Source organism: Prionailurus viverrinus, chromosome B4 (genome assembly GCF_022837055.1).
Source record: "Prionailurus viverrinus isolate Anna chromosome B4, UM_Priviv_1.0, whole genome shotgun sequence".
Taxonomy (NCBI): domain Eukaryota; kingdom Metazoa; phylum Chordata; class Mammalia; order Carnivora; family Felidae; genus Prionailurus; species Prionailurus viverrinus.
In genome coordinates this window covers 124,740,616-124,766,479 of record NC_062567.1, presented here as the reverse complement: position 1 = coordinate 124,766,479, position 25,864 = coordinate 124,740,616, and the positions used below count along the sequence as shown (strand labels likewise).

Sequence of the window (25,864 nt, the reverse complement as noted above, 5' to 3'; positions counted from 1 at the left end):
GTACTCAAGATTTCAAACCTTCAGTGAGTCTGTAGGATCTCAGGTGATTCCACATACTTCCCCATCCACAGGGGCAACTGATTAAGAGATGGGACCTTCCTACCTCACAAGGAGGTAAGAAGATAATAGTCAGCTGGAGCCCAATTGCACCCTCCTAGAGAAAGGAGGTATCACATTCAAGGTACGCTTGCAGACCACCTACTACATGTCTTGGGTGTAATGTTTAGGTCTGCCTTGGTTGGCACCCCAGAATGGCACATTCACTCATCCACTTGATCATTCAACCATTTATTGAGTGCCTACCAAGTACCATTTATCCCCATCTCAAGAACTCCAGTCCTGTAGACTGTAGAGGAATGATATATTCTGGCATAAGTAACATAGATTCAGGGTTCATTCATTTCTTCACTGACTCATCAGCCACCTATTAAGTGCTTATTCTGTGTGCTTATCCTGGAGACAAGGGAATGAATAATACACACTCCAGTCCCTCAGAGAGTTCATAGACTACTTCTGTCACATCCCCATCAGTGCCTGTCCTACATAAGGCTATCCAGTGTTCTCTCTCTCCAAGCATTGTATACACATAGTGCTTGATAGGTGCTCAGCCACTGTGGGCACCAGAAAGCACTCAGAATAAAAAAGCTAAACTAACACTGTCACCACTGACATATTCATTGCTTCATTTGTTTAGTAAATCCATTCAGCACCTACTCTGCTCTGACCCATTATTGGTGCCAGGAATCCAGAGGTGACAAAGCCCTCCAGGAGCTTAGAGGCTGTGAGTAGTCAGAGAAATGATCCCTCTCTCCCCTGCCCAGGCCTGGGTAACCTTGCACTTTTTCTCTCAACAGCCAAGACACAGGAGGAGCTGATCTGTTTCTCTCTGGGGTCTACTTCACCGGTATCATTGTTCTTGCCCGAAATGACTTTGGTCACCCAATCCTGAAGCTCCAAGATTGCTACGCCCAAGTGAACCATGCCCACGTCTCATTTTCCGGAGAACTCAGGTGAGTGATAGCACCGTGGTAGGCGCTCGCTAGTCTGGGGCTGGATTCTCCAGCAGCGCAGGAAGAGGTTTATAACCGGCAGATAAAGTTCCTTGAATAAGCCCATATTTTCTTTCTTCCCCAGTGTCCTGTACAACTCCTTCGCTGAGCCCATGGAGAAACCCATTTTAAAGAACTTAAATGAAATGGTAAGTCTTTAGAGGTGACATGGCCACAGTAAAATGCTCAGCAGCAGTTCTGCCATGCTTTACTTCTTACTCAATAAACCTTTATTGAGCACCTACTGTATGCTAGGCATCATCCAAGGCACTTTCACACACATCCTCTGCAATTTAAGTTTCGCAAATGCCTACCATGTGCTGTGGTAAGTGCTGGGGATGCAGAGATAAATAAAACAGCATTCCTGCCTTCAAGCGCTCACCACAGGATGGGGCAACAATCAGCAAGAGTTTATTTACTGTGTACCTACTCCATGCCCAGCACTAGGCTACAGGCTGTTGGGAATGTAAGAAAGGTTTTTAGGAAAACCCAACTCAGTCTTGTGGAAAAATAACTGAATGAGTATTTGAATTTAATACATAATTACATGATCAGTAGGTTGAACTGAAGAGGCTCAGAGAAATGGAAAGATTACATCAAAAGGACCTGAAAGCTTCCTGGGGGGGGTGGGGGGTGGGCAGGGGTATTCTTTAGAGGACTGAGGACTTGAACTGGGCCTTGAGGTACACGTATGATTTCGATAGGTAAGGAGTGGGGGAGAAGAATGGTTATTTCCAGAAACAGTATAAGTGACAAGGAGGTGCTTAATGAATGTCAGTGAGGAAATCAACATGCAAACACATTCAGCAGCTCGTCCAAGGGAACTACCCAGCTGGTCGAGGGACTCCGAAGTTTCACGGTCTTTCTCCATCCTCGCTTGACTGGTGCTGAGTGCCAGTGCACATGTGTGTTAGAGAGTGACTGGGAAAGTGCTGTCCCGTTCACAGGCCCCACACTCCCCATGGTTCCTCCGTTCGAAACAAGACATGGTTCTTTGGCCTCTGACGGAAGCCACTAGTTAAGCTGGCCTGGAGTTTATGTATGATTTAGAGACCACGGATGCTTTGCTTCTAGTATTCCCTCTGTGCCACGGGAATATAGAAAAGAATGCTCATGCCACAACTATCTAGATTTCCAATCATAGTAATGTAACTCCTGGCAACTCCCGGAGGCTCTCTAAGCTTTGGCTTTCCCATCTGTGAATAGGCAACAGTGGCACCCATCTCTCTGCACCATTGTGAGGCAATGGGGTTGAAACACAACAGCTGACATTTACTGAATACTTGCCATGTGCTGGGCAATTTTACATGGATCACCTCAATTTCTACTCACAGCAACATTATTGAGTGGGTACAATTATCATCCCCATCTTTCAGATGGGGAAACTGTGGACAGAGTACAAACAACTTTGCCAAGGGTGCCAACCCCAGATGGTCAGGCTCCTGAGCCTCTGCTCGTAACCACCATGCTGAGAGCTTGGCACACGCCTGGCACACGGTGGCTTCGTAAAGATGAGCTTGAGTCTGATTCAGGATTGATTTGCCAACCAGAGGGATCTCAAGCCAGCCAAGTAGGAAAGTGGAGGCCCTGGCTGTAGCCTCTCCCAGCAGAGCACGGCACAGCAGGAAGGCAGCTGTTCCAGCAGCAGGTTTCTCAGGTGTGACCGCACTAGCAGGTATCAGGCACATGTCCCATCATGCCTCAGAGAGAAAAGCCAAGGCCTCATTCTTTTATGGGGCTAACTGGGTGTCGTCCTGGCTGCTCTGAAGTTTAGCCAGCATTCACTGACATGCCAGCCATACGTACGTAACGTGAGGCCCAGGGGCATCGACTAATTTCAGGAAAAGTCCTGGTGACCAAAGGGAGAATGTCTCCTAACCAGAAGGCCTTTGTTTGCAGGGCCTAAGCCATAAAGAGAGCTTTCAAGTGCAATATGATAACCTGAAATTTTTTTATTCCTATTGTGGCCAGCTGTGTCCTATTATCATGAATGAGGTGGAAGCCCTGAATGCCAACCTCAGCACGATAGAGGGTGAGTCCTAGAACTGCCTCTTTGGGATGGGTCTCTTCCCACCTTCACACTCTGGTGCTCTCCAGGTTTGCATTTCAATGTGAGATCCCCCAGCTCTCCTGCCCGCTTTACGCTCTGCAAACTTGAGCCATGGGAAGACTGTGTATAGGGCCTGCTCTTTTCTTTTTTTATATGTAGTTTTTAAAAAGTTTTATTTATTTTTGAGACATAGAGACAGAGTGTGAGCAGGGGAAGGACAGAGAGAGGAGAGACACAGAATCTGAAGCAGGCTCCAGGCTCTGAGCTATCCGCACAGAGCCCGACACAGGGCTCAAATTCATGAACCATGAGATCATATCCTGAGCCAAAGTCTGACGCTCAACCAACTGAGCCACCCAGGTGCCCCAGGCTCTTTTCTGCTGCTAACCAACTTCAGAGCAGGAGGCAGGGGGCTGCTGGCGACTAGGTGTGGGTCAGAGAATTAAACTGTCTCAGGCTTCAATCCCAGCTCTGGCACTAAATCCATCCTCTTCAGGATAATTAATGCCAATCTCGACTGAGTAATACACCCCTGACCCCATTCTAACCCCTTCAGTGGCTCCTTTCTGCCTCCGGATCAAGTCCAAATGCTCTAACATGGTCTACAAGACCTGCCCACCATGCTCTGGCTAAAGTTACCTCTCTCAGCCTCATCTTGCACCTTTCTCTGCTCCAGCAATCAAACTGCTTCTACTGTCCCCGAGGCCCTTGCTTGGCTCACACTACCCCCCCTGCCTTCCCCTCCCCTCCACCCATTTATTCATTTAATAGATATTTATTGAACACCCATTTCTTTGCTAGCACTGAGCTAAGCCCTGAGGGGTCCGGTCCCTTCTACTTGCTGCTCCTGAGCCATCCCTTATCCTGTCCACTCCTTGTTATCTTTTAAGGCTCAGCTCAGACATAGTCGCCTCCAGCAGGTCTTACCTGATAGCCTGTACCCCAAGGTTTTGCCTCCTCTATGCTCACATGATACTTTGGGTGTATCTCTCTCTTTGCACTCTATTTGTTCATTCACCAAAGTTGTCCTGAGAACCTGTTACAGGCTGGATGTTGTTCTTGGTGCTGGGAATGCAGCAGTAAGCCCAGGAGACAGAAATCCCTGCCCTCTTTGGACTAGTCAGAGGAGACAGACAGCAAGATGGGGACTAGTCAGAGGAGACAGACAGCAAGCAAGATAACAAGTAAAATCTATGATACTGATACAATAAGTGATAAGAAGAAAGATAAAGCAGAGAAGGAGCTGAAAAGGCATTTCTGTTAAAAGAGCATGGCCAGGAAAGACATCACTGAGCATGCGACATCACAGTAAGAATTTGAATGGAGTAGGGAGTGTGCCACTCCCAGATCTGGACGGAGAACACTCCAGGTAGAGGAAACCGCAAGCACAGAGGCCTATGTGGGAGCATGCCAAGTATGTCGGGGGAACTACGAGGAGGCCATACTGGGAGTAGAGGGTGTGGGGGGGAAGGCAGCCAGAGATGAGGTCAGAAAGGGAGAAAGCAATGGTCAGATCTTCCAAGCTCTGCAGGTCAATACAAAGGCTGGCTCTTAGTCTGAGATGAAGATCTTTGGGAGAGTTCGGAGCAAGGCTTGCATGATCCGACTTACATTGTAAGAAGCTCACTCTGGCTTCCATCTATTAACAACAGACAGAAAGGGGGCAAGGGTGGAAGCAGGGAGACCACTTAAGAGGCTCCTGCAACGACCTATGTGAGTAATGATGGCAGTTGGCCTGGATGGACTAATGAAGATATAGGACACATTCAGGTTCTGGATGTTCTTTGAAGGTAGGGACAGTGGTATTTGCTGACACCCTGAATGTGCATCATGAAGGGAGTCAAGGAGAACCCCAGGTTTTCACCTGAGCAACTATAAAATTGGAAGAGTGGAATGGCCATTTACCAAGGTGGGGTAGACTGTAAGCATAAGTCTGTAGAGGAGCTCGGTTTTAGACCTGCTCTCACTGTATTGTAATTTCCTGTTCATATGTGTGACTCTTCCCTCAGACGATGAGGTCCACAAGCACAGGCACTCTCTGACGATGTCCCCAGCACTAGGAATAGTGCCTAACCTGCACTCGGTGAATGAATATGAGGCCCATGAAAGGATGCATGGTGGTTGAACAAGTGGATCAGAGTGGGTGCAGATGGATGAAGATTGGGGAGGTCAGGAAAGAGAAAGATGTAGTAAGGAAAGAAGTGGTCAAGGACTCATGTTCTAGCTTCCCATGGGCAAGTGTCTCTATTCATGGGAACCTCACTGTCTCACCTGTAAAATGGGCATGGTCCTGCTCCCCTCCTAGCATGGTGATGGGATCTGTTCAGACTGTGAATTTAAAAGCATTTTAGAAACTGTAGTGACATAGGGCAGCATTAGGCCCTCACCTTGCAAGTCCCTTCATCTCTGCTTGTTTCTTATCACCACCCATGAAATAAACCAAGCATGGCACGCAAGAGGAGAAGATATGGTTCTCAGATGCCTTCCTCTGGAACAGGGAGGGGGTCTTCGTATCACAGAACACAAGGTGGTGGTCAGGAGAGCAGCTCTCCCAGGCCAGGCTGGAACCCCGAGCGCCACACCCCTGTGTGTACAACCTGCCTCAGACTCTGAGATCATGCTTCCTGCGAACCCCACCTACTGTCCCCTGGTCCCCTGGCCTTCTGCTGTGCTCTGAAAATTATAATACAAAACATGAATTGAATTAATAGATTCTGCATGAAAATTTTCTTGGCCTCTTTAACTTAGGGAATTTTATTCCTGTCTATCTGTCTCTCTCTGTCTGTCTCTCTCAATATTTCTTTCTAAAGATTATTTCTGGGGCGCCTGGGTGGCGCAGTCGGTTAAGCGTCCGACTTCAGCCAGGTCACGATCTCGCGGTCCGTGAGTTCGAGCCCCGCGTCAGGCTCTGGGCTGATGGCTCGGAGCCTGGAGCCTGTTTCCGATTCTGTGTCTCCCTCTCTCTCTGCCCCTCCCCCGTTCATGCTCTGTCTCTCTCTGTCCCAAAAATAAATAAAAAACGTTGAAAAAAACTTTTTTTAAAAGAAGTATATATGCATTGTGTTCATGTGTGTGTGTGTCTGTGTGTATGTGTGTATATAAAAGTCTATACTTGGGGTGCCTGGGTGGCTCAGTCGGTTGAGTGTCTAACTCTTGACACTGGCTCAGGTCATGACCTCACCATGTCAGGGCTCTGCACTGACAGTGCAGAACCTGCTTGGGATTCTCTTTCCCTCTCTCTGTCTCTCTGCCCCTCCCCTGCTACTGCTCACTCTCTGTCTCTCAAAATAAATAAATAAACTTAAAAAAAAAAAAAGGCTATCCAACAACATTTTACTAATGTTTCCTTCAGTGTAATGTGATTAAGAAAGGTTTTTACTTTCTTCTTTTGACTTACCTACTTATCCTGTGTTTTGAAAAGTGAGCATGTATTACTTATAAATAAGGGTAATCATTATTTTGAATAACAGAGCATTTAAATTATGTTGTTCTGGATGGATAATAATCATTTGCTATGCTATGCTTTTAATATAAATTTTCTTTTGTATTTGTTTGTTATTTAGTTTTAACCAAGATAGACAACTATACTCTCCTGGATTATTCCCTAATCAGTTCTCCAGAAATTACTGAGAATTACATCGACCTGAATTTGAAGGTAACTTTATCATCATCAGAATTCTCATCCTGGCTCTCAACCGCCAATATTCAAAGAACAAATATTATGTGCAAAAGGAAATATAACTACATATCTTTCATATAATTTAATTTCCCTTCAAGCAATTCCCTCATGCTTATGCTCTTTCAAAAGACTATTCAACATTTTCTTGATTGTATTACCCAACACATGTCTAGTGTTGGGTATTATGGAAAGTATCATGATGCCTTTGTTTCTGGGAACAGGTCCAATGCTAAGGGGCAGGAGGTAGAGTGGTTCTATGTGTATCAGAACTTAATACATCAGTAGATCATATGTATCGATACTCCTATTCCTGACCGGTTAGTCGATTTAACTGAGGGATGTTGACCTTGGTCAGGCCCATTCACAGATGAAAATGGTGTTTGCTGATTCTGGAAAAGAGATTAATTGTCTTTATGTTTAGTTTTGCCCCAAAGTTAATATCATTGTTTTCTTAAGCGCATATTGACTTTTATTTCAATTACTGAGAGTCGTCCAAATCAGTTAAATGTTACTCAAGGCACATTTTGTGGTAACACCACATAGCTAATGAGGGCAGCATTAGGAATGCCACAAAGATGCTTTAACCCATTGAGAGTCCTGGGTCCTTCTGAGTCTCTCTGTGACACCCCAGATGCTTGCTAGTCATAGAGTTTGAAGGTGGAGGGTTTGGTATCTCTATGTGGCACCTCAGGAACTATGCAGAGCTGTATATCCAGTTAAATGCACCTGCCTTCCTTTCTCTGGGAGAAGGTCACATCCCAGGGTGGACAGACATGTCCATATCTGCTCAAGAAGTTAGCAGAGCTGCGAAACCAAAGTCGCTGGTCAGGGAGTCAGAAGGCCTTGTCGTCTTTTAATCCCCAGAGAGTTTCTGGTATTTTCCTGATTCTGACATGAGTGGACCCACTTTCTTTAGTGCTGTATGTCTGAGTCTTCACCTGATACACTGATCTTTCTCTCTGTTTTCCCACAGGGCGTAGTCTACCCACTAGAAGACCTCACTGACCCTCCCTTCTCGCCAGCTCCTTTTGTGCTGCCGGAACGCAGTGACTCTATGTTGTATGTTGGAATCTCTGAGTTTTTCTTTAAATCTGCATCCTTTGCTTACTTTACAGCTGGAGCCTTCAACATCACTCTCTCCACGAAAGAGGTGAGGAGAGTTAATGGATGGTGACAATCAGTGCCAGCATTTAGTCTTATTATAAGTAGCCCATTACAGGAATTTTAAGTCATAATTTCTATTTCCTGGGCCTTTTTAGACCCTCAATCCTACCAGCACATGAATGAAGTAATTGTTAATTTAATGTTTTTATTAACTGGAAGTTGTTGGGTTTCCAGTTCTGCTATTTTCAGTTTTGTGTGATACCAGGCCACTGTTCTAGAATGATCTTAAATAAGGCCAGGACTCTCCTCACCACTTATGACCTGTGACTTCAGGCACTTTCAATTTATTTAACTTCTCTGTGCCAGAGTGTCGTCATTTGGAAAATGGGGATAATAATAATTCCGTTCTCCTAAAGTTGCTGTGGACATTAGAGAGGTTTAAATATACGTAAAGCATTCAGAGCAATGCCTAGCACAGAGTAAGTGTTCTGTAAGTGTTGCTTATTATCTTTATTGTTATTATGGTTTGTGTTATGCCTACACAAAGAGGAGAAATTGTTGGTAATTGCAACCGATTTGTCTATAATGACCAGTAATAGTACACATACTCATGGATTCTCTTTGCCGTGCCCCTCCCTTTTATGATGAGAATACTCTCTCCAGTCAACCAACAACTTTTATCAAGCATCCCTTACTAATCTTTTTATTCCATGGGTCCTAATTATACAAGTGGTTATAAAACTTGTGTTCAAAACAGTAGGTGTGGCTACACCAGCTACCATAGAGTGCCAAGAATTAGAAAGGTTTAGCTTCAGATTTGAAAAACATTCATCTGTGAAGATAAATTACTTAAGCATCCTTTGTCTCGGTAATCTCTGAAAAGGTGGGCAATAATACAAGACTTATTGTTAACCACTGTAGAATGTTTACACATGGATCATACATGTATGACATACACAGTGTTGCCAAAGTTAAAAGGCACTTACTCAAAAGGAAAGTAATTACTCCAAAGGAACGTACTTCTTGTGTGACCTTGGACAAGTTACTTTATTTCTCTGGGCCTCAGATTTCCTGTGGTTGGGCTATAAAATGATAAGCTACCTTTAAACACTAATCATTTGTTGGTATAACAACTTCATGATTCCTAAAAATATAAGGAAATCTAGGTTTTCCCTGAAAAGAGAACCCAGGTAAAAATCTTACAGTGACATGATGGTCTTGATTTTCCAGATTTCCAACCATTTGGTTCAAAACTCTCAAGGTGTTGGCAACGTGCTCTCCAGGGTGAGTGCTGAGGGTTCAACTCCTAGATAGTTCTGGAAGGTTCGTGGGTTCTTTCTATTCCTTTCGGGTCCAAACCTGAATCCATCTTTCCATTCTGAAGAGGTTTTCTTTTCTTTTAATAAAATATCCACAAATATTTATGAAACAAGTTAATATTAAAGGCATTATAAGTTTACAAAATAAATCAACTCTCCCTTCCATAAGGCTCCACCACACATCTGAAATAATTGGCTTAAATGGGAAATGAGGGAATAGTGCCCATGTTTGTACCTTTAGTGAAGCAACTATTAATCTCGTGCCTTTGTAGCACCTGCATTTGGACATAGTGTACTGAAAGGTTCAGGTTTTCTCTGAGGACAGAGAGATGTTCATAGAGCATCCTGGCTTTAGAGCAAGGATCTTGAGTCAGACAGTCCTAGACTTGAATCCCAGTTCTTCACTTGGAAGTCAAGGAAATTATTTAACCAAAGAAGACTCACTGTCTTCAGCTATGAAACAGGGATTCTGATAGAACCTGCCCACAGGGACTTTGTGAAGATTAAACCAGATAATTCCGATATGTTCAGTGAGTGTCAGCTGCTGGTATTCTTTGTTTTTTGTGTGGTATTGTTATAATTATTGAAGAGATTTGTTCCTAACTGTATGATGTAAGATTTAATCACCCCCATGCCACCCTGAACTGGTGATTTTCCCTCATCAACTCAACCCCCTTCTCCACTTCTTTCCCTGGACATGGGCAGATCGCAGAGATCTACATCTTGTCACAGCCCTTCTTGGTACGAGTCATGGCAACGGAGCCTCCCGTGATCAGTTTACTACCGGGTAATTTCACCCTGGACATCCCTGCCTCCATCATGATCCTCACCCAGTCCAAGAACTCAACTGCTGAAGCCATCGTTTCCATGGACTTTGTAAGCCTGTGGGGGCAGGAGGGCAGACTGTGGACACAAATCATGTTCCTACAGTGGGCCACTGACCAGCAGTGTTATACTCATTGTTTGGGGGCATGAGATCTGATGCGTCAGTTAGTGGTGAGGACAGGAGTGAGACTGGGGTGGGGGAAGTGTGGGAGGCCAGTGCTCATACCCCCTATGTGGTAAAATACCTCTTCCCTTCCTCAGCTTCCTGTGTGCCATTCTCTCACTTCAGCTACATTGATAGCTGACTTTCTTTTTTCCCCAAAATAAGTCAGGGTGGAAATGAAGGTTATTTAAGTAGATGAAGGCCAAATGCAACCCAACGGAAAGGGACTAATACACTGAATCCAAGTGAAATGTCATGCACACACACACACATATACACACAAACACACGCATGCACACACAAACACACAGTACATGGAGAAGAGAGATTGGGGGAAAATAGAAAAATAATTTAAGAGAGGTCCCTAAAAAGTCTTTATAATTAGTTTCCCTACCTGCAAGACAGCATTTTCAGAGCTATTTTTTTTCTAGTACCTCTAGGAATGAAAGGGAAAGTAGAGCTTACAATATTTCTGTTTCTTGTTTCCAAATAAGAAATGATATTTGTGGCCAAAACAGACAGATTCAGTTCTCTTAGTGATGAATGCTTTTGTTATCTCCAGGTTGCCAGTACCAGTGTTGGCCTGGTTATTTTGGGACAAAGACTGGTCTGCTCATTGTCTCTGAACAGGTAAGTTTAATTGATTTGAGTGTTGAAAACCTTAGTAATAAGTGAGTCAGCAGACCATAGAGACAAAGTGAACATTAACAGAGCAAGTGAAGTTACCATTGGCTAGAACATGAATCACACAGGCACTTCTCCTGTAATGACCCAGATAATTTCAAAGTATGGGCTTCACTAAAAACTGTGCTGTGGATTTTTTCTTTTTCCTTCCCATTAGATAATATTCAGATAAAATAGGGAGCCATATAATTGTAAATATAAATCCATACTATAAATTCACATTCTAATGGTACACCAGTATAAATTAATGTTCCTCTTCAACCATTTCAGAAAGCATGCTGTTGAGGAAAGAGCATGAAACTTTGAGGTCAAGGAACAAAGTGTCAAATATCTGGTCATTTGTTCCATCACCATGATCAAGTCTGTTAACGGCTTTGAGACTCAGTCTCCTTGTCTGTAAAATACTGACATTGGACTGGGGCATTGCCGAGGTAGTTTCAGTCTCTGAAACTCCAACCCCATTCCTAGAATGTAGAGTTTAACAAAACCATGCCCCATAGCCTAGCTGGCTCTCAAATGAATGCCATGCAGTGTGAAAGGGATTCGGCAGGTCATATACATAGACCATTGGACAGTAATTCCCATTTGGAAGAACTGTCTGCAAAGCCCATTTTCCTCTGCCCTGTGAGGCAGATAGTTGAAGCCATGAATCAAACTTCCTGGGGGGAGGGGACATGATATTCGGAATGATCAGAGGGCCCAGACTAAATCCATGGAAGGAAGAAGAAAAGCTATAAAAAGGCCAGAGAAAGCAGAGTCTGGGAAGAACAGGAAACCGGCAGAGGGGAAAAGTAAGTCAATCACCATAAGTCAACTGGATGGTTATGAAGACTATTGCAGAAACATAGTAGATGCTTTCAATAAAATGACACTAAATGGAACAAACAGAATACAAAACTGCATAAACACAGCAGTCAGCTGTGTAAAATAACTTTCCATCCGGACAAGAAAGTGAATCACAGATGTAGAGTTATGTTAGGATATGAGATTGAGTGGGTTTTTCTCCTTAAAATTTTCTCTGTAACTATATTGTTTTTGCAATAAAAGGAACAACAACGAAAAAGGTAGTATGGTTTCCCAGAGAGAAAACAGTTCAAAAAGGCTTTATTACATTTTACCCAGCTCTGCAATGCAGGACTGATATTCTGCATTAGTCTCAAAAGGCACAGATCCTAGAGCCCATGGATGCCTTAGAGACCCATGAAAATGTTTTGATATATTTTGAAAGAAGAATTAGAAAATGAATACAATCCAGGTTGGATTATACTTTATAACAACACAGTCTTCAAATATGATTTTTAAAATTTTTTTATGGAGGAAGGGCTCCTGGAGGCAAAAGTGCCTGAGGGCCCCCGAAGTCATAACTTGGTCCTGTCTCCACAAGGTCAAGGCTGATGAAACTCTAAACCTTGATGGGTCATCTTTGAAATGGCATCTTTTAATAGCTGAGGGGCTGGAAGCCAGAGAGCAGGAGAGGAGGAGGGGGAGGGTGGCAGCTGAGGGGTAGGAGCTAGGCCAGGAGAAAAAGCAGAGAATTCGCACTTCAGTTTGCCTGCACAGCACTGCCACAAGTACCGGGGAGCCCTCTGTCTGCAGCCTGAGGACAGGGCTGCTAGGAAAGGGGGCCTGGAAATCTGGGGGAATGGGGAAGAATGGGGGCAAGGCCACTAATTGAGGCAGCAAGCTCTTGAGAATGGAGAAACCCCGTTTGCACTTGAGCAGGATTTTGGTTTACTGACAGGATTTGGAGGAAGGGTTTAGTAAGGATGGGGCCTCAGGCTTGTGGCAAGAGGTAGGACAGACCTTAAGGAGCAGAGAGACTAGGTTCACTTCTCTGTTTAAATCGTGCTGACTCTCATCTCCAGTGTTCCTACTGGTAAGAAACTGCACGTTCGGAGGACATTAGGTTTATTTATGGGGAATAACTGCAAAAATGGATTACAAACTGCTAAGTTCACATCATCCAAAGAAACATGTGGATCCATTCTCCAGCTTCCTACAGCCCACAAGCGAGCTTTGCCCTGGCAAGCACAGCTGAAATCAAGACTCCTGCCTTCCTGGAGTCTCACCTTCCTCCCCACCTACCCCCCACCCCCGACGACCACCCCATTCCCCTGCTATCCCTATTAGATTTTCCTGCTGGGGAGGCTTCTTGCACCTTAGGCTTCCTGAGGCCTTAGTGGGGTCTGAGCAGGACTGGATATATAATTCGAAAAGCCCCACACAAAATGAAAATGTGGAGCCCCTTTCCAAAAACTTATGAAGAATGTCCAGATGGAGACAGCAAGGCATTAAACCAAGTGTGGGCCCTTCTGAGTGAGGCACTGTCCCACTGCACAGGTCACCAGCATTGAGTCTGCAGGTGGCTCCTGCAGGGGGTGCCATGGCAAACCTGGGGCGGTCAGAAGACAGTGGGCAAGGCGGATGGGCCAGGCATCACTCAGTCCCAAGGCAGCTGATACAAGGCTTTGCAGAGGAGCAGAGTCTGTGCTGAAGGAGTGCCCTGGCCTTTGGCTACGAGAATGGCAGCCCGACCTCCCCCACGTCTGCCCCAGCCAGCGCCTCCTCTCCTGGTTCCACAAGCACTGCTTTTCCAGATGGAAGGCCTGATTTGGTCTTAGGTGATTTCAGAGAGACACAACACCGAGAGGTATAAAGGAGGTAGAGATCAGTGAAGCATCCCTGATAAGAACCTGAGAAACAGGGTCTACAAAACAGGCTCCCAGAACACCAACCCCCAAAACATCTTTCTAAACATCCCCTGCCTGAACGTGTCTCCTTCTAGAGCTGCTCACTGCTGGCTACGTAGACAGGAGACACAGAAATTGAGGCAAATCCAGTGTGGTGAGTTTAAAGAGGCAGCAAGAGGGGTGCCTGTGTGGCTCAGTAGGGTGAGCATCCATCTTGGGCTCAGGTCATGATCTCACAGTTCGTGGGTTTGAGCCCCGCATCAGGCTCTGTGCTGACAGCTCGGAGCCTGGAGCCTGCTTCGGATTCTATGTCTCCCTCTCTCTCTCTGCTCCTCCCCTGCTCACTCTCTGTCTCTGTCTGTGTCTCTGTCTCTGTCTCTCTCTCTCTCAAGGATAAATACGCATTAAATTTTAAAAAATAAAATAGGCAGTGAGATCACGGGCTTTGGAGTCAGACTAGCTAGTTCAGATCCCCACCCTGCCATTCATTAGCTGTGGGATCTCAGGCAAGTTACTTAACCTCTCTGGGCCTCCATTTTCTTCTCTATAAAATTAGGATATAATGCAAACCACTTCAGGGAGTTATTGTAAGGAATACATGAGTTAATACATGTAAAGTGCGTGTGAAGTGTTCAAGAAGGTTGGCTATGGCTATTATTTAAAATTTGGGGCTGGCCTCAGCCAGGGGAAGGAGGTGCTCAATTATGAAAAATCATTTAAGAGTCAGGAAACACCTCATTGCCCTGTCTCCTGACCACTGATGGAAATTGGAGAAATTGCCTTTTATTTTACTATTCATGGCTACTTTTTAAATTTTTTTTTAAATGTTTATTTCTTTTTGAGAGAGAGAGACACACAGAGCACAAGTGGGGAAGGGGCAGAGACAGAGGGAGACACAGAATCCGAAGCAGGCTCCAGGCTCCGAGCTGTCAGCACAGAGCCTGACATGGGGCTTGAACCCACAAACTGTGAGATCATGACCTGAGCTGAAGTCAGATGCTCAACTGACTGAGCCACCTTGGCGCCCCTATGGCTACTTTATTATTGAGGCTTTGCCATCTACTGGTCCCAGGCCAACAACTTCACCTGTATTACTTCATTTAAACCTCACAACCCTGTATCTCTAGGAGCTGGCACAGTGTTCAATTCATGTCTGAGACTGAATGAATAGACCTGGAGGTAGCTTATCACCCTGTTTTACAGTTTGTAGAGTTTCACAGGTCACAGAGCTATTAAAGAGCAGAGCCAGAACTTGAACCTGGGTGAGCGTTTTTCACACCCATGAGTGTTCAACTTAAGACATTATACTGCCTTTGATGTGGTGCATAGTCAAGACTTAGAAGATTTAGACAGCAAATACCCTTGTCCAGAAGAGGAACCCATGGGTGTGGAGTCACACAAAATTGAAGCAGGCAGTGTGTCCTTTCTCAAAGTTAAGAATTGATAACAGAGAAGCCGCTGGCAGTGGGTGACCTGCGATGGAAAAAGCGCACCGCCCTTTTCTCACTGCATTGAGAAATGGAGTGAAGGAAAAAATAAAGAAAGCAAAAGCAGGGAGTACTAAGTAATCAACTTGACCTCTATGGGTATGTCTAATTAAGAGCACAGCCCTGTGGTCAGGCATATCTGATTGTGAATTCCACCTCAGTCATTTGCTAGCTGTGGGACCCTGAGCAAGTTAATTAACCTCCCTGTTTCAGTTTCCTCATCAGCAAAACAGAGCACCTATCCACAGAGCTATTGTATGGGTAGATGAGAACCCATTCAATGGGAAAAACACGATGTTCTGCACATAATTGGGGCTCAAGAAATATTTGTTACTACTAGTGGTGGTATTCTATTCTCTTCCCCACTTCTAAGATCGCATTTTGACCAAATAAGAGGGAAAAATTGATCCCAAGAGACATGACAAGTCAGGACAGGCTTAAAAGCTATAGAATTGGCCTTCACAATCATAAACCAGATTTGTACCGGTCTATCTACAACTGAGACTTTTATTCCAAACACAGTTCTATCTCAACACTTTTTTTTTTTTGGTCCCCATACAGGTGACTTAATTCTAACCCTTTTTCTTAATCACATGCAAAGCTCAAGGCAATCAGGTATACATTATTGTTGAACCATTTAGAACGTTGGAAAAATTTTGACATTGACAAGACTGAGGCATCGGACTCTCCCAAACTGCACCTCACACCAGTAATATCAAAACACACACACACACACACACACACACACACACACACACACACACACACACCCCACAACCCCTCCCAGCCAACACCATCAGAGAATGCAAATATAGCTGGCCACAAGCAGATAGAGTCACCACCCAGTCCTACCCCTCACATCTGGGGCAGATAAACATTTCCCAATGTGAGCCCTCTGGAGAGAAACCCAGAAAAGAAAACAGGTCTGGAAGGATGGATTCAGTTTCTGTTGGAACAGTGCTTTCAACAGTCCATCAGAGCTGGGGCTTGGCACCTGGACTGACCGCCATCTCCACCCTTCCTCGGAGGTTGTGGGGAAGCCTGGGCACAAGAGTGCCATAGGGGACGCCCTGTCAGAGGAGGAAACCCCAAACGACTCCTTCCCCTTCTCCCAGACTTGGGGCAATTTCCAGTCTGCAGAAGGCAATAAAGATAAAACATCAGGGAACTCTTCCTCATCAAGAGCATTCTACAATACTGGAATGGGCTCAACACATTCCTCACTTTAAAATCTTTCATTGTTGGGTTAAATCCACAGCCTGGGGTTGTCAAGCTCTTCAACTACCTTCTAAGCCAGCCAATCTTACCTCTCACAGCTCCTTAAAATGAACATTCTGCTTTAGACTGGCTCATCCTCAGAGTGACCCCAATTCCAATAAGCAATTCCCACCCATCCTTTATCTGCTCATTTATCTATAGTCAATTCAATGAGAATTTACTGAGCACCTATTATGTGCTCTACACTGTTCTTGATACAGGGAGTAGAGAAAAAGGCAATTGTTTCTACCTTCCATGTCCATAGCCTGGTAAGAGAAACACTCAGATTAAAAGGCAAAAAATGGGGGTGGGGGGTGCCTGGGTAACTCAGTTAACCATTGTTATAAGATTTTGAATCCAAAGATCGATTTTCAATGTCGGCTGTGGCCACAGCGTTGGAGGACTGGCATTGTGAGTGCCCGTACTTTGGTCCACTTGAACTTCATTCTGTCCTATTTGCTATATCGACCCAGATCATGACCCCACCATCATCTGACATCCTTAAGAGTTTCCACTTTTGCTCTGGTTTTCAATCAGGGCAGTAAACCTTCTCCAAAACTTTTTAAATAGGCTCTACTCTTATATGTCTGCAAGGTAGGGCTATTTGAGCTCCCTTTCTCCCCAATTCTGTGGTTCTGTAATCGAACAAGTTTCTAGCAGGGGCACCTGGGTGGCTCATTCAGTTAAGCGACTGACTTCCTCTCAGGTCATGATCTCACGGTTTGTGAGTTGTAGCCCCACGTCGGGCTCTGTGCTGACAGCTCAGAGCCTGGAGCCTGCTTCAGATTCTGTGTCTGCCTCTCTCTCTGCCCCTCCCCCGCTCACGCTCTGTCTCTGCCTCTCTCTCAAAAATAAATAAACATTTTAAAAATTAAAAAAAAATTAGTTCCTAGTAGTTGTGCTTTAAGCAACAGGTTAGGAGCTCCCTACAGAATGAAAGGTCAAAACTCTGAAGTCGGTCGCCACCTAGTGGCCATAGTTGCGCTTGCGTGTTTTTCAGAACGAGGGCCCAGCGTTTTTGCTCTTTGCTCCACCTGTTTCTCTGCAGCTAGTAAGACGTGTCCATTAGCAAACTAACCTGGTAAGTATGCCTAGAGAACTAGGAAGCAGATAGAAAAAAGATGGCCTTAGGAGGAAAGGATAATCAGTTCATGGGAAACTCCAGACAAGTTCTACTCACAGCAGGTGATCCTGAGACAGCCAGTTGTGGCTTGAAGTTGTGATGACAGAAATTCCAAGCGTGGGGCTCCTGGCTGGCTCAGTCAGATCATGCAACTCTTGATCTCAGGGTTGTAAGTTCAAGTTCCGTGTTGGGTATAGAGATAACTTAAGAGATTACTCAAAAATAAAGTATTTAAGAAAAGAAAGAAAGAAGAAAGAAAGAAAGAAAGAAAGAAAGAAAGAAAGAAAGAAAGAAAAAGAAAGAAAAGAAAGAAAGAAAGAAAGAAATTTACAGTGTTCCACCTCTCAGTCAGATGACTTTCTAAAACCTGGCCTAGGTTGCCCATCATAAATGGCAGTTTGGCCAAGAGGAGACACTCCCCCCTCACATTTCTCCGGCAATGCCTTCAAGTGTTTGTTCAACTGCTCACCTTCCTCCTTTAAAGATGCCCTGTACTCTGGTTTCTCTTCAGATCTCATAAATCTTTCGCCTTTTACTAAAGATGCCCTAAGGATTCTGGTCTTCACTTCCCACTGAGATCCACTTGAGCCACGGTGCCACTGATGCCATCTCTGATCCCTGTCAGATCTAACCGTCTTTTTTCGTTTTTACTCTTGCCTGTCACTTTGAAGCAATCTCAAAACTTAATTAATAATAACAGGATATTGGCCGATAACAAGCAAGCTTACCTCTTCTATTAATATCTTTCCGCTCCTTAAATGTAATAACATAAAGATGCCTGGAAGAAGTAACACCAGAGTTAAATCTTAAGCAATTAAAAGGAGTTAACCAAAGAAAAGGGGAGGGCCAACTTCAGAAAGAGGGAACAGCATGAGCGAAAAGCATGGAGGCCAGAAACATGGAATATGCAAGGAAATACTTTACAGTTGTTTTAAGATCTTTATGACCTTATCTACTCTAATTTTGGAGAATCCAGCCCAAAATATGTTGCATATATTCAAGTGCATTATTCCACATTTAATGTCATCTAAATTTACCCACGAGTGGAGTTGAGTTAAAGTGCTGAGTGGCCATAATGTTACTGGTTGTGGGCGTGTGTTAATTTTAGTTATTCACGATTTTTTGTTATGTGTTCTAAAGCCAATATATTTTTTTAACCTCAGATATATGGTGCCTGATTAATAAAACAGCATAGCATTAAGCAGTTCAGAGTTCTTGAATATAAAGTTCAAGGTGGAGAATGAACAGAAGTGAGAGCAGAGAGGTAACTGGACACCAGAAAACAGAAAAGCTTGTGTGCCATATAAGTGAGTTGAACTCTATCACAAGCCATTAAAGAATTTTGAACAGGAGCGTGTCCTCATCAGACATCCCTCTCATATAGCTGACTCTGGGCATGGTGTGGAAGACAGATTGGAGATCAGACTGGAGACAGGGAGAGGCATTAGAAGGCTGATGCAGAAGTAAAGCTCTATACCTGGGCAAAAGTGAGCCATGGAAAGCTAAGGGGAAAAGCAACATAAGACAATATCCTATAATAGAAGGGAGGTTTGGGATGGCCATCCAGAGATCTGAGTTCTAGTCCTAAATCTGCCATTAATATTTCCCCTCTTTGAGCCTCAGTTTCCCCATCTATGAAATGATGGGATCCTCCCTGTTGACTACTGCTTCATATTGCTATTACTATGCACAGAAAAATCAAATGTGTACTCTGGGAGTTCAGACCAAGAAATTGTGCACACTATTTCTCCCCACCAAGTACTGACCAAGCCCCACCTTGCTTAGCTTCAGAGATCAGATGACACCGGGCACATTCAGGGTGGTATGGCTGGAGACTGAAAACTGTTTCTTAAGATTGTGCTGCATTAGAGTTGCCATCAGTAAGTCCCATATAGCAAATGCACTTGAGAAATCCATCCTGGTTATAAACCTAAGCCTTCTGCTACTCCTGCTCTGCTTCTTAAGTAGCAAATACAGGGATAAAGATGTAATAGAACATTATATCCTTATAAGTCTGTGCATTTTTTTTTAAATAGTGGCTTAGGGACCTTAAAAAAAAATGCCCTTTCCTTTTTGTGCCTTTCTACTGAGATGGTCGTTTTTAAATCTTCCATCCTTTAAAATTTTCCTGTTTTGTTTTGTTTCAGATTCCGCCTCTCTTTACCAGAGTCCAATCGCAGCAACATTGAGGTAGGAGTCAAAGCTCTCAGGGTTCTCTGTCAAGGGAAAACTGAGAATTTTCCTATATTGTAGCTGGATGACTGTTTTCTAAGCCCCTGAGTACTTAGTTTCCCCTTGAACATAGGTTTTAACTTTAAAATTCCTCATGTAGCTACTTGTCTACCAACCCCATTAACTTTTAAACAGGACAGGAACTCTCCAATTCACTTTTATCTATTCAGAAAGACTTAAAATAAGTTTTTTAAAACTAAGACCTATGTAATGTTGGAAGAAAAAAAAACAGGCATCTTCAGGGATATTTCATTGTTTGGATAAAGAATCTTTAAGAATTAAATATAAGATCCAAACTCCCAAAGATGAGGCTATCTGTAAATTCTTAGGCCATGATTAAGTTTGCTCTTTGAAGCCTTTCTAGCCATCTCCTAAAATCATATCAAGGCTGGTCGTGCAGATACCTTTTTGGGGGCCCCAGCCTGGTGACCTCCTGATTGGAAGAGAATTATCTCATGGAAACAAGCCCCTCCCCAAACTTCCGGGAGATCATCCAAATCACTAATTGATGTCCCTATGCTCATGGTACACATAATCCAGAGCAGTGGTTCTCACCTAAGTCCAGTTTTGCCTCCCCCGCCCTGGGGACACTTGGCAATGTCTGAAGACATTTTTTGGTTGTCACAATCTGAGGGTTGTTATAAGCACTTAGTGAGTAGAGGCCAAGGATGCTGCTTAACATCCCACAGTGCACAGGACAACCCCCACAGCAGAGAATAATCCTTCCCAAAGTGTCAATACTGCCAATGATGGGCAGTCCTATTCTAGAATGTACGTGTGTGAGTGAGTGAGTGAGTGCGTGAGTATGCGTGTGTATATGTAAGTGAGACGGGTAGGGTGAGACAACAAGCAAATTTATATTGTATGTGCTGAAAAATATTATAGAGAAAGACAAGTCAGGGCAAGAGAATCGGTGGTGCAAGGAAACATGGAGGTGGTGATCACAGCATTGGGGTTGTTGGGACAATTAGCTGGGATTATATACGAAATTTATTTAGCATGTTGAACACATGGCAGGTATTAAATAAATGATGGCCATTGTTTTTACAAAAATTCATTTCAGCTATTACCACCTCTGTGTCAAGGGGCAGTATAGCATAACGGTTACCCATACAGACTCTGAGACCAAACTGCTAGAGTGAACTCCCACTTATTGGCTCTGTGGCCTTGGCCAGGTCACTTAAGCTCCCACAGGGCAGTCCTGGGACACAGTGAGTACTGAATTTATTACCATGTTCACCAGAAGCAGCCACTAAGAGAGAAATAGAACTGCGGAAAATAGCGAAGAAACCAGAGAATTTGTCCAGGAGACCAAACAAGATGTTTGTTTGTTTGTTTGTTTGTTTGTTTAATTTTATAGGAGCATCCTGATTTTCAGGTTGGGAACATGAGGAGCCAGTGGCAACAGTGCTGGAAATAACATCTTTCATGCCAGACATTGAAATTTAAAATACCAAGATTGTCTCATGCACTGTGGGTTAGCACCTCCGTGGCATAGCTCTTTGGTAGAAGACAAACTATAGTCCATGAGAAAGTATAGCTGACTTTCTCATAAATATTTCCTGAGCCTAGAGAAGGCAAATGAGTCCCAAGTCTTCTAGGAAGACCCCCCAAAAAACTGCTTAGGATCAACAACAGAGAATGCTAACAATGACATTTCTGAAACAAATGACAGTGGTTAATACTGGACATTTTACATAATATTAACTTGTTTAAACATGAGACCAACCCTGTGACATTCGTGCTGTTTATCTTTATTTTACACTTGAGGAAACCAAGACATAAAGAGGTTAAAGACTTTCCCAACATGACCTAAGTGGTAAAAACAAGAGGTAAACCTAGGAAGGCAGCCTCAGAGCCCTCCTTGCTAGGCTGCATAGCTTGCTTAAGCATGTAGGATGTTCAAAATATATTCATTGAGTGAATCGATGTTCATCATGTCCATTTATTTTTAATACCTGAACCTTCCCAGGAGCTGACACTCTGCTAAGATTTACTACCATAGTTTACTCAAGATAAACTGGATGTTCTGGTGAGACTGTTAAATATAGAGCATAACATAATGCAACGGACCTCAATTAGGGCAGACTACTTACTAATTGGGATATTTATCAATTGTTTAGATGGTCTTACTTGGTAAATATCTTAATTGCCATGTTTGCTGCCACCATGATCTAGCATACCCAAAGAGCAGAAATGTCCATCCTCAAGGAGGAAAAAAGATTGGGAAACTGTTTAATATGCTTTCCTGCAAAATAGTGTTCAGTGTCTGGAAAGCGAGACTGTCTCTATGGGGAGATTGTAACTATCGCCCTCTGTCGTGATAAGGTCTGGGGAAGTGCACATCCAGACCAGGCATGGTACTTTCAAAATGCCAGGATTTGGCAACTGATTTAGTATCCCCTTTCATTTTAGGTCTTGAGGTTTGAGAATATTCTGTCGTCCATTCTCCACTTTGGTATCCTCCCACTGGCCAACGGTAAGACATTCTGGGGAACATGTGACTTTGAGGTAATCAAACATTGGGGATTGTTTGGGACTTTCCACCCCAAGGCCTGTACTTGTAGCACGTTATTTTGTAAATCCAGGCCAATGCCAGAATTTACAGTTTGTACCATCAATGATGTGATTGCAAAATTAGTTATTCCAGTCCAAGCCTTGTTAACAACACTACGTGCAGAACTCAGCAAGAACAGTCAAACTCTGGTTGAGTTAAAGAGATTGAAACTGCCCTCCTGAGGCAGTAAAGAATCTCCTTCAGGTCAGGCAGAAATGAGACTATTCTCCCTAGAGGGCATCTCTGTGGTTTTATACACAGACCACCATCTGGATAGACAGTTTTAATGAAGGACAATCCTAGTCCCTCTCCCTGTATGCAACCATTCACAAACTGCAACATCTTGAGTTTGTCTTGTTTAAAATACACTTTGTATCAGAGACCAAAATGTTCTCAGACCTACAAATTACGGAATTTTCAAAATATAAACTGGACAAGTTGCCAGCATTTTTCTGCCATCCAAATGTACATAATTGCATGTGCATTTTTATTAAGCACTTCATTAATTAAGTAAGCATTCATCTAGGAAAATGCTAGGGACAAAGAATGAAAACACAGAAATCAGGAAGAAGGAAAAGATATATTATTTAAAAGCTGCTTATTTGTCCTTTACTAAAAAGTTTGCTAAAACTGCTGTGTCTGTGCCTAGTTATCTTACACCTTGTTCTATATTTTAGCAAAATTGCAGCAAGGATTTCCGCTGCCCAACCCACACAAAATCTCCTTTGTCAATTCAGATATTGAAGTTTTTGAGGTAAGAATGTGAATATTCTCCTAACTGCCCAATTTCTTTTATACTAGAATAAGCCTCTTCCTAATTTGCTTCCTCTGTTTTATGCTACTTTGTTCCACTTCGTGTGTTTCCAGCCCACATTTTACAGACAAAACATTTAGCTCTTAAAGTTTGCAGTCAACTATGAAAAGCATTTAAACTTGAGTTGAAAAATCAACCCGAGTCTGATTTCCTTTCACAGCCAGACCTATTCACACCACAGTACGAGACGCTACACTGTGGTGTGTCTGTTTCATTTATTCTCTCATTGAACTTTTGCCTGAACCAAAGACCCTCCTCTAGGTTCAGGACCTGTTGTGAGCTATTTCTTCATTAATCGTGATAAACAAGCTTCAGAACACTTTTTTCTTCCATTTTGACACTTCTGGGGGGGGGGGGGCGGGGGTGGAAGTAAGATTCTGATGGAATTTTCCAATCCTGTACACTATTGTCCACCCCCTTCCCTCCCCACCTCTCCTTCTATAGTCGCTTAAGTCTCATAAGGTGACAGTTATCCCAAGTGGCCTGCTCCTATGTCTGAGGCACTCACAAGGGGATGGGGGCGGGGTGGGTTTGACCCAGAAGAACCCAATAAAGAGACCATCTCTCCCTCACTCCTCAGCAAACTCAGATACCCCATGGCTGCAGGTCCACTAAGTGTGACGTTGTCTTCACCCTTGCATCCTTTTCAGGGTTTCCTTTTGATTTCCACCGACCTGAAGTATGAAACGTCCTTAAAGCAGCAGCCAAGTTTCCATGGTTGGGAAGGTCTGAACTTCATAAATGGACAGTGGAGGGGGAAGCCAGCTGCTTGATTGCCTGTTGGGAGTCCACTCCAGGAAGTAGATGGCCCTTAGTCCCACAGCTACTGTAAACCCGGAAGGGGCAGACAGTACACACTGGGTTGTAAGCCCTAGTGAAATGCTTAGGCTGACAGTTTTCTTTCTCAAACCCTCAGGGAAGAGGGAGGCAAACTGGGTTAAAGAGCTAAATCAGGGTGTGTGTCTCCACGTGTATGGAGGGGTGGGTGTTTGGATGTGTGTTCGTGTTTGAATGCACATTTGTGTGCTCCTGTGTTAATAAGGTGCTGGGGCCAAGAGCTAGGCCTGCGCTTCTGAGGAGGTGCCTGAGAAACTGATTTGCGTGACAGCTCCCTTGAGCTCTTTCAGCAACCCAGGGTTTCCCACACTTCCCCGCATATTGGATTTTATGTTTTATATTTACTGCTACTGTCCTCTGTTTTTAATTAAACTTGTTTTCTATCAATGTCAACCTTGTCTTTTTTTTGGAAAAATTCCCTGCCTTGGATTTTTTTTTTTAATAAAATAAGACAAAGATGAGAGAATTAGCATCCTTAAGTTGATGAAAAGTGAGATTGTGCAGATTTCAAGGTTTGAAAAGGGAATACTTTAGGGGGCCTGGGGGGTTCAGTCCACTAAGCATCTGACTCAATTTCAGCTCAGGTCATGATCTTACAGTTTGTGAGTTCAAGCCCCTTGTCAGGCTCTGTGCTGATTATGCAGAGCCTGCTCAGGATTTTCTCTCCCTCTCTCTCTACCCGCGCACACTTGCTTTTTTTCTCTCTCTCAAAATTAATAAACCTAAAAAAAATTTAATAAAAATAAATAAAAGGGAATACTTTGCCTCTTAGATGTTTCTGGTGAGAAACAGTGGTCATAGGAGACTCTGGAAGTTTAAGTTTTAGGCTGTTTTTCCTGCCATATGAAATGACAGCGCAGAGTACCAAATTTAGATCGTTAGTAGTTGATGATATTAAATTGTTAGAGACCTAATCATCGGGTGAAACTGAGGCAGAAAAGGAGGAAAGGAGAACCCATATGGATAACTTAAGAAATGAACAGAAGCCACAAACTTCGCCTTTGTGGCTCTGATAGTCCAGCCGAGGTGTGGAAGAGAGCCCTTTCCTGGAGTGCCTACCACGCCCCGTGCTGGTTACTCCACGAGTGTCACTCATTTCACAGACACTCTCAAGAATTGTGGTCCCATTTTACAGATGAGGAAACAAAGGTGAAGAGAAATGAATCACACAAGGCTGGTAAGTGGCAGAGGTAGAAATTGAATCCAAGTCTTACTGATTCCAAAGTCACTGCTATTTACGTGAGGTAGGACTAGAAGCCATAATCATGTAAAGATCACTTACTACTGCAAGCAAGTGACACGCGTATAAAAGAGCATGAGCATAGGGTCCCTAGTGGTCCCAGAAGGGAAGCCTGGCTGTCCACAGGGGCTTGGATTTACTCATCTTTGTCGTGCACATCGGCCACAGTTACCACCCTCATCAGTGTTTGGTGGAATAAATGATAAACTGTCACTTTCTTTCTTTGGAATGTGCGTTTCCGACAGAAAAGTTACTTCATTTGCATCCATAAATTCACTCCGAAACATTACAAGTCTCTAGATATACTTGTTGAAACATGTTTCTTTCTTTTTTTTTTTTTTTTAATGTTCATTGTATTTTTGAGAGAAAGAGACAGAGTGTAAGCAGGGGAGGAGCAGAGAGAGGGGGAGACACAGAATCTGAAGCAGGCTCCAGGCTCTGAGCTGTCAGCACAGAGCCCGACGCGGGGCTCGAACTCACGAACCGTGATATCATGACCTGAGCTGAAGTCGGACACTTAACCAACTGAGCCACCCAGGAGCCCCAAGACACGTTTCTCATGTCTAGATATCTTCTTCCGCTCTCTGCTGGGAATGTAAACCCCAGGCAGATATTCACTACAGCAGGTGGGCCCGATCCAGACAAGCACTTCCAAAACGAAGGATGACTAGATCTCACTTAAAACGACTGCATTTAGATTAGCTTTAAACCTGGAAGAGAAGGACAAGTAAATATCCGAAAAGGTAAGCACTAG

General features: G+C 43.8%; 1 protein-coding gene across 9 annotated transcripts in view; it reads left to right on the top strand.

The window, feature by feature from the left end:
* BPIFC (BPI fold containing family C) overlaps positions 1-25,864 on the top strand; it is a 74,833-nt gene that overhangs the window by 29,688 nt on the left and 19,281 nt on the right. For all 9 annotated transcript variants that reach the window (XM_047865457.1, XM_047865456.1, XM_047865455.1 and 6 more), the window contains 12 exons: positions 855-1,010; positions 1,135-1,198; positions 3,021-3,081; positions 6,663-6,754; positions 7,752-7,928; positions 9,113-9,166; positions 9,907-10,077; positions 10,752-10,819; positions 19,578-19,620; positions 22,078-22,141; positions 22,897-22,973; positions 23,684-24,229. In XM_047865457.1, coding sequence (XP_047721413.1) covers positions 855-1,010; positions 1,135-1,198; positions 3,021-3,081; positions 6,663-6,754; positions 7,752-7,928; positions 9,113-9,166; positions 9,907-10,077; positions 10,752-10,819; positions 19,578-19,620; positions 22,078-22,141; positions 22,897-22,973; positions 23,684-23,806 — 1,150 coding nt within the window. In that variant the 3' untranslated portion in view covers positions 23,807-24,229. The remainder of the gene's footprint in view (positions 1-854; positions 1,011-1,134; positions 1,199-3,020; positions 3,082-6,662; positions 6,755-7,751; positions 7,929-9,112; positions 9,167-9,906; positions 10,078-10,751; positions 10,820-19,577; positions 19,621-22,077; positions 22,142-22,896; positions 22,974-23,683; positions 24,230-25,864) is intronic.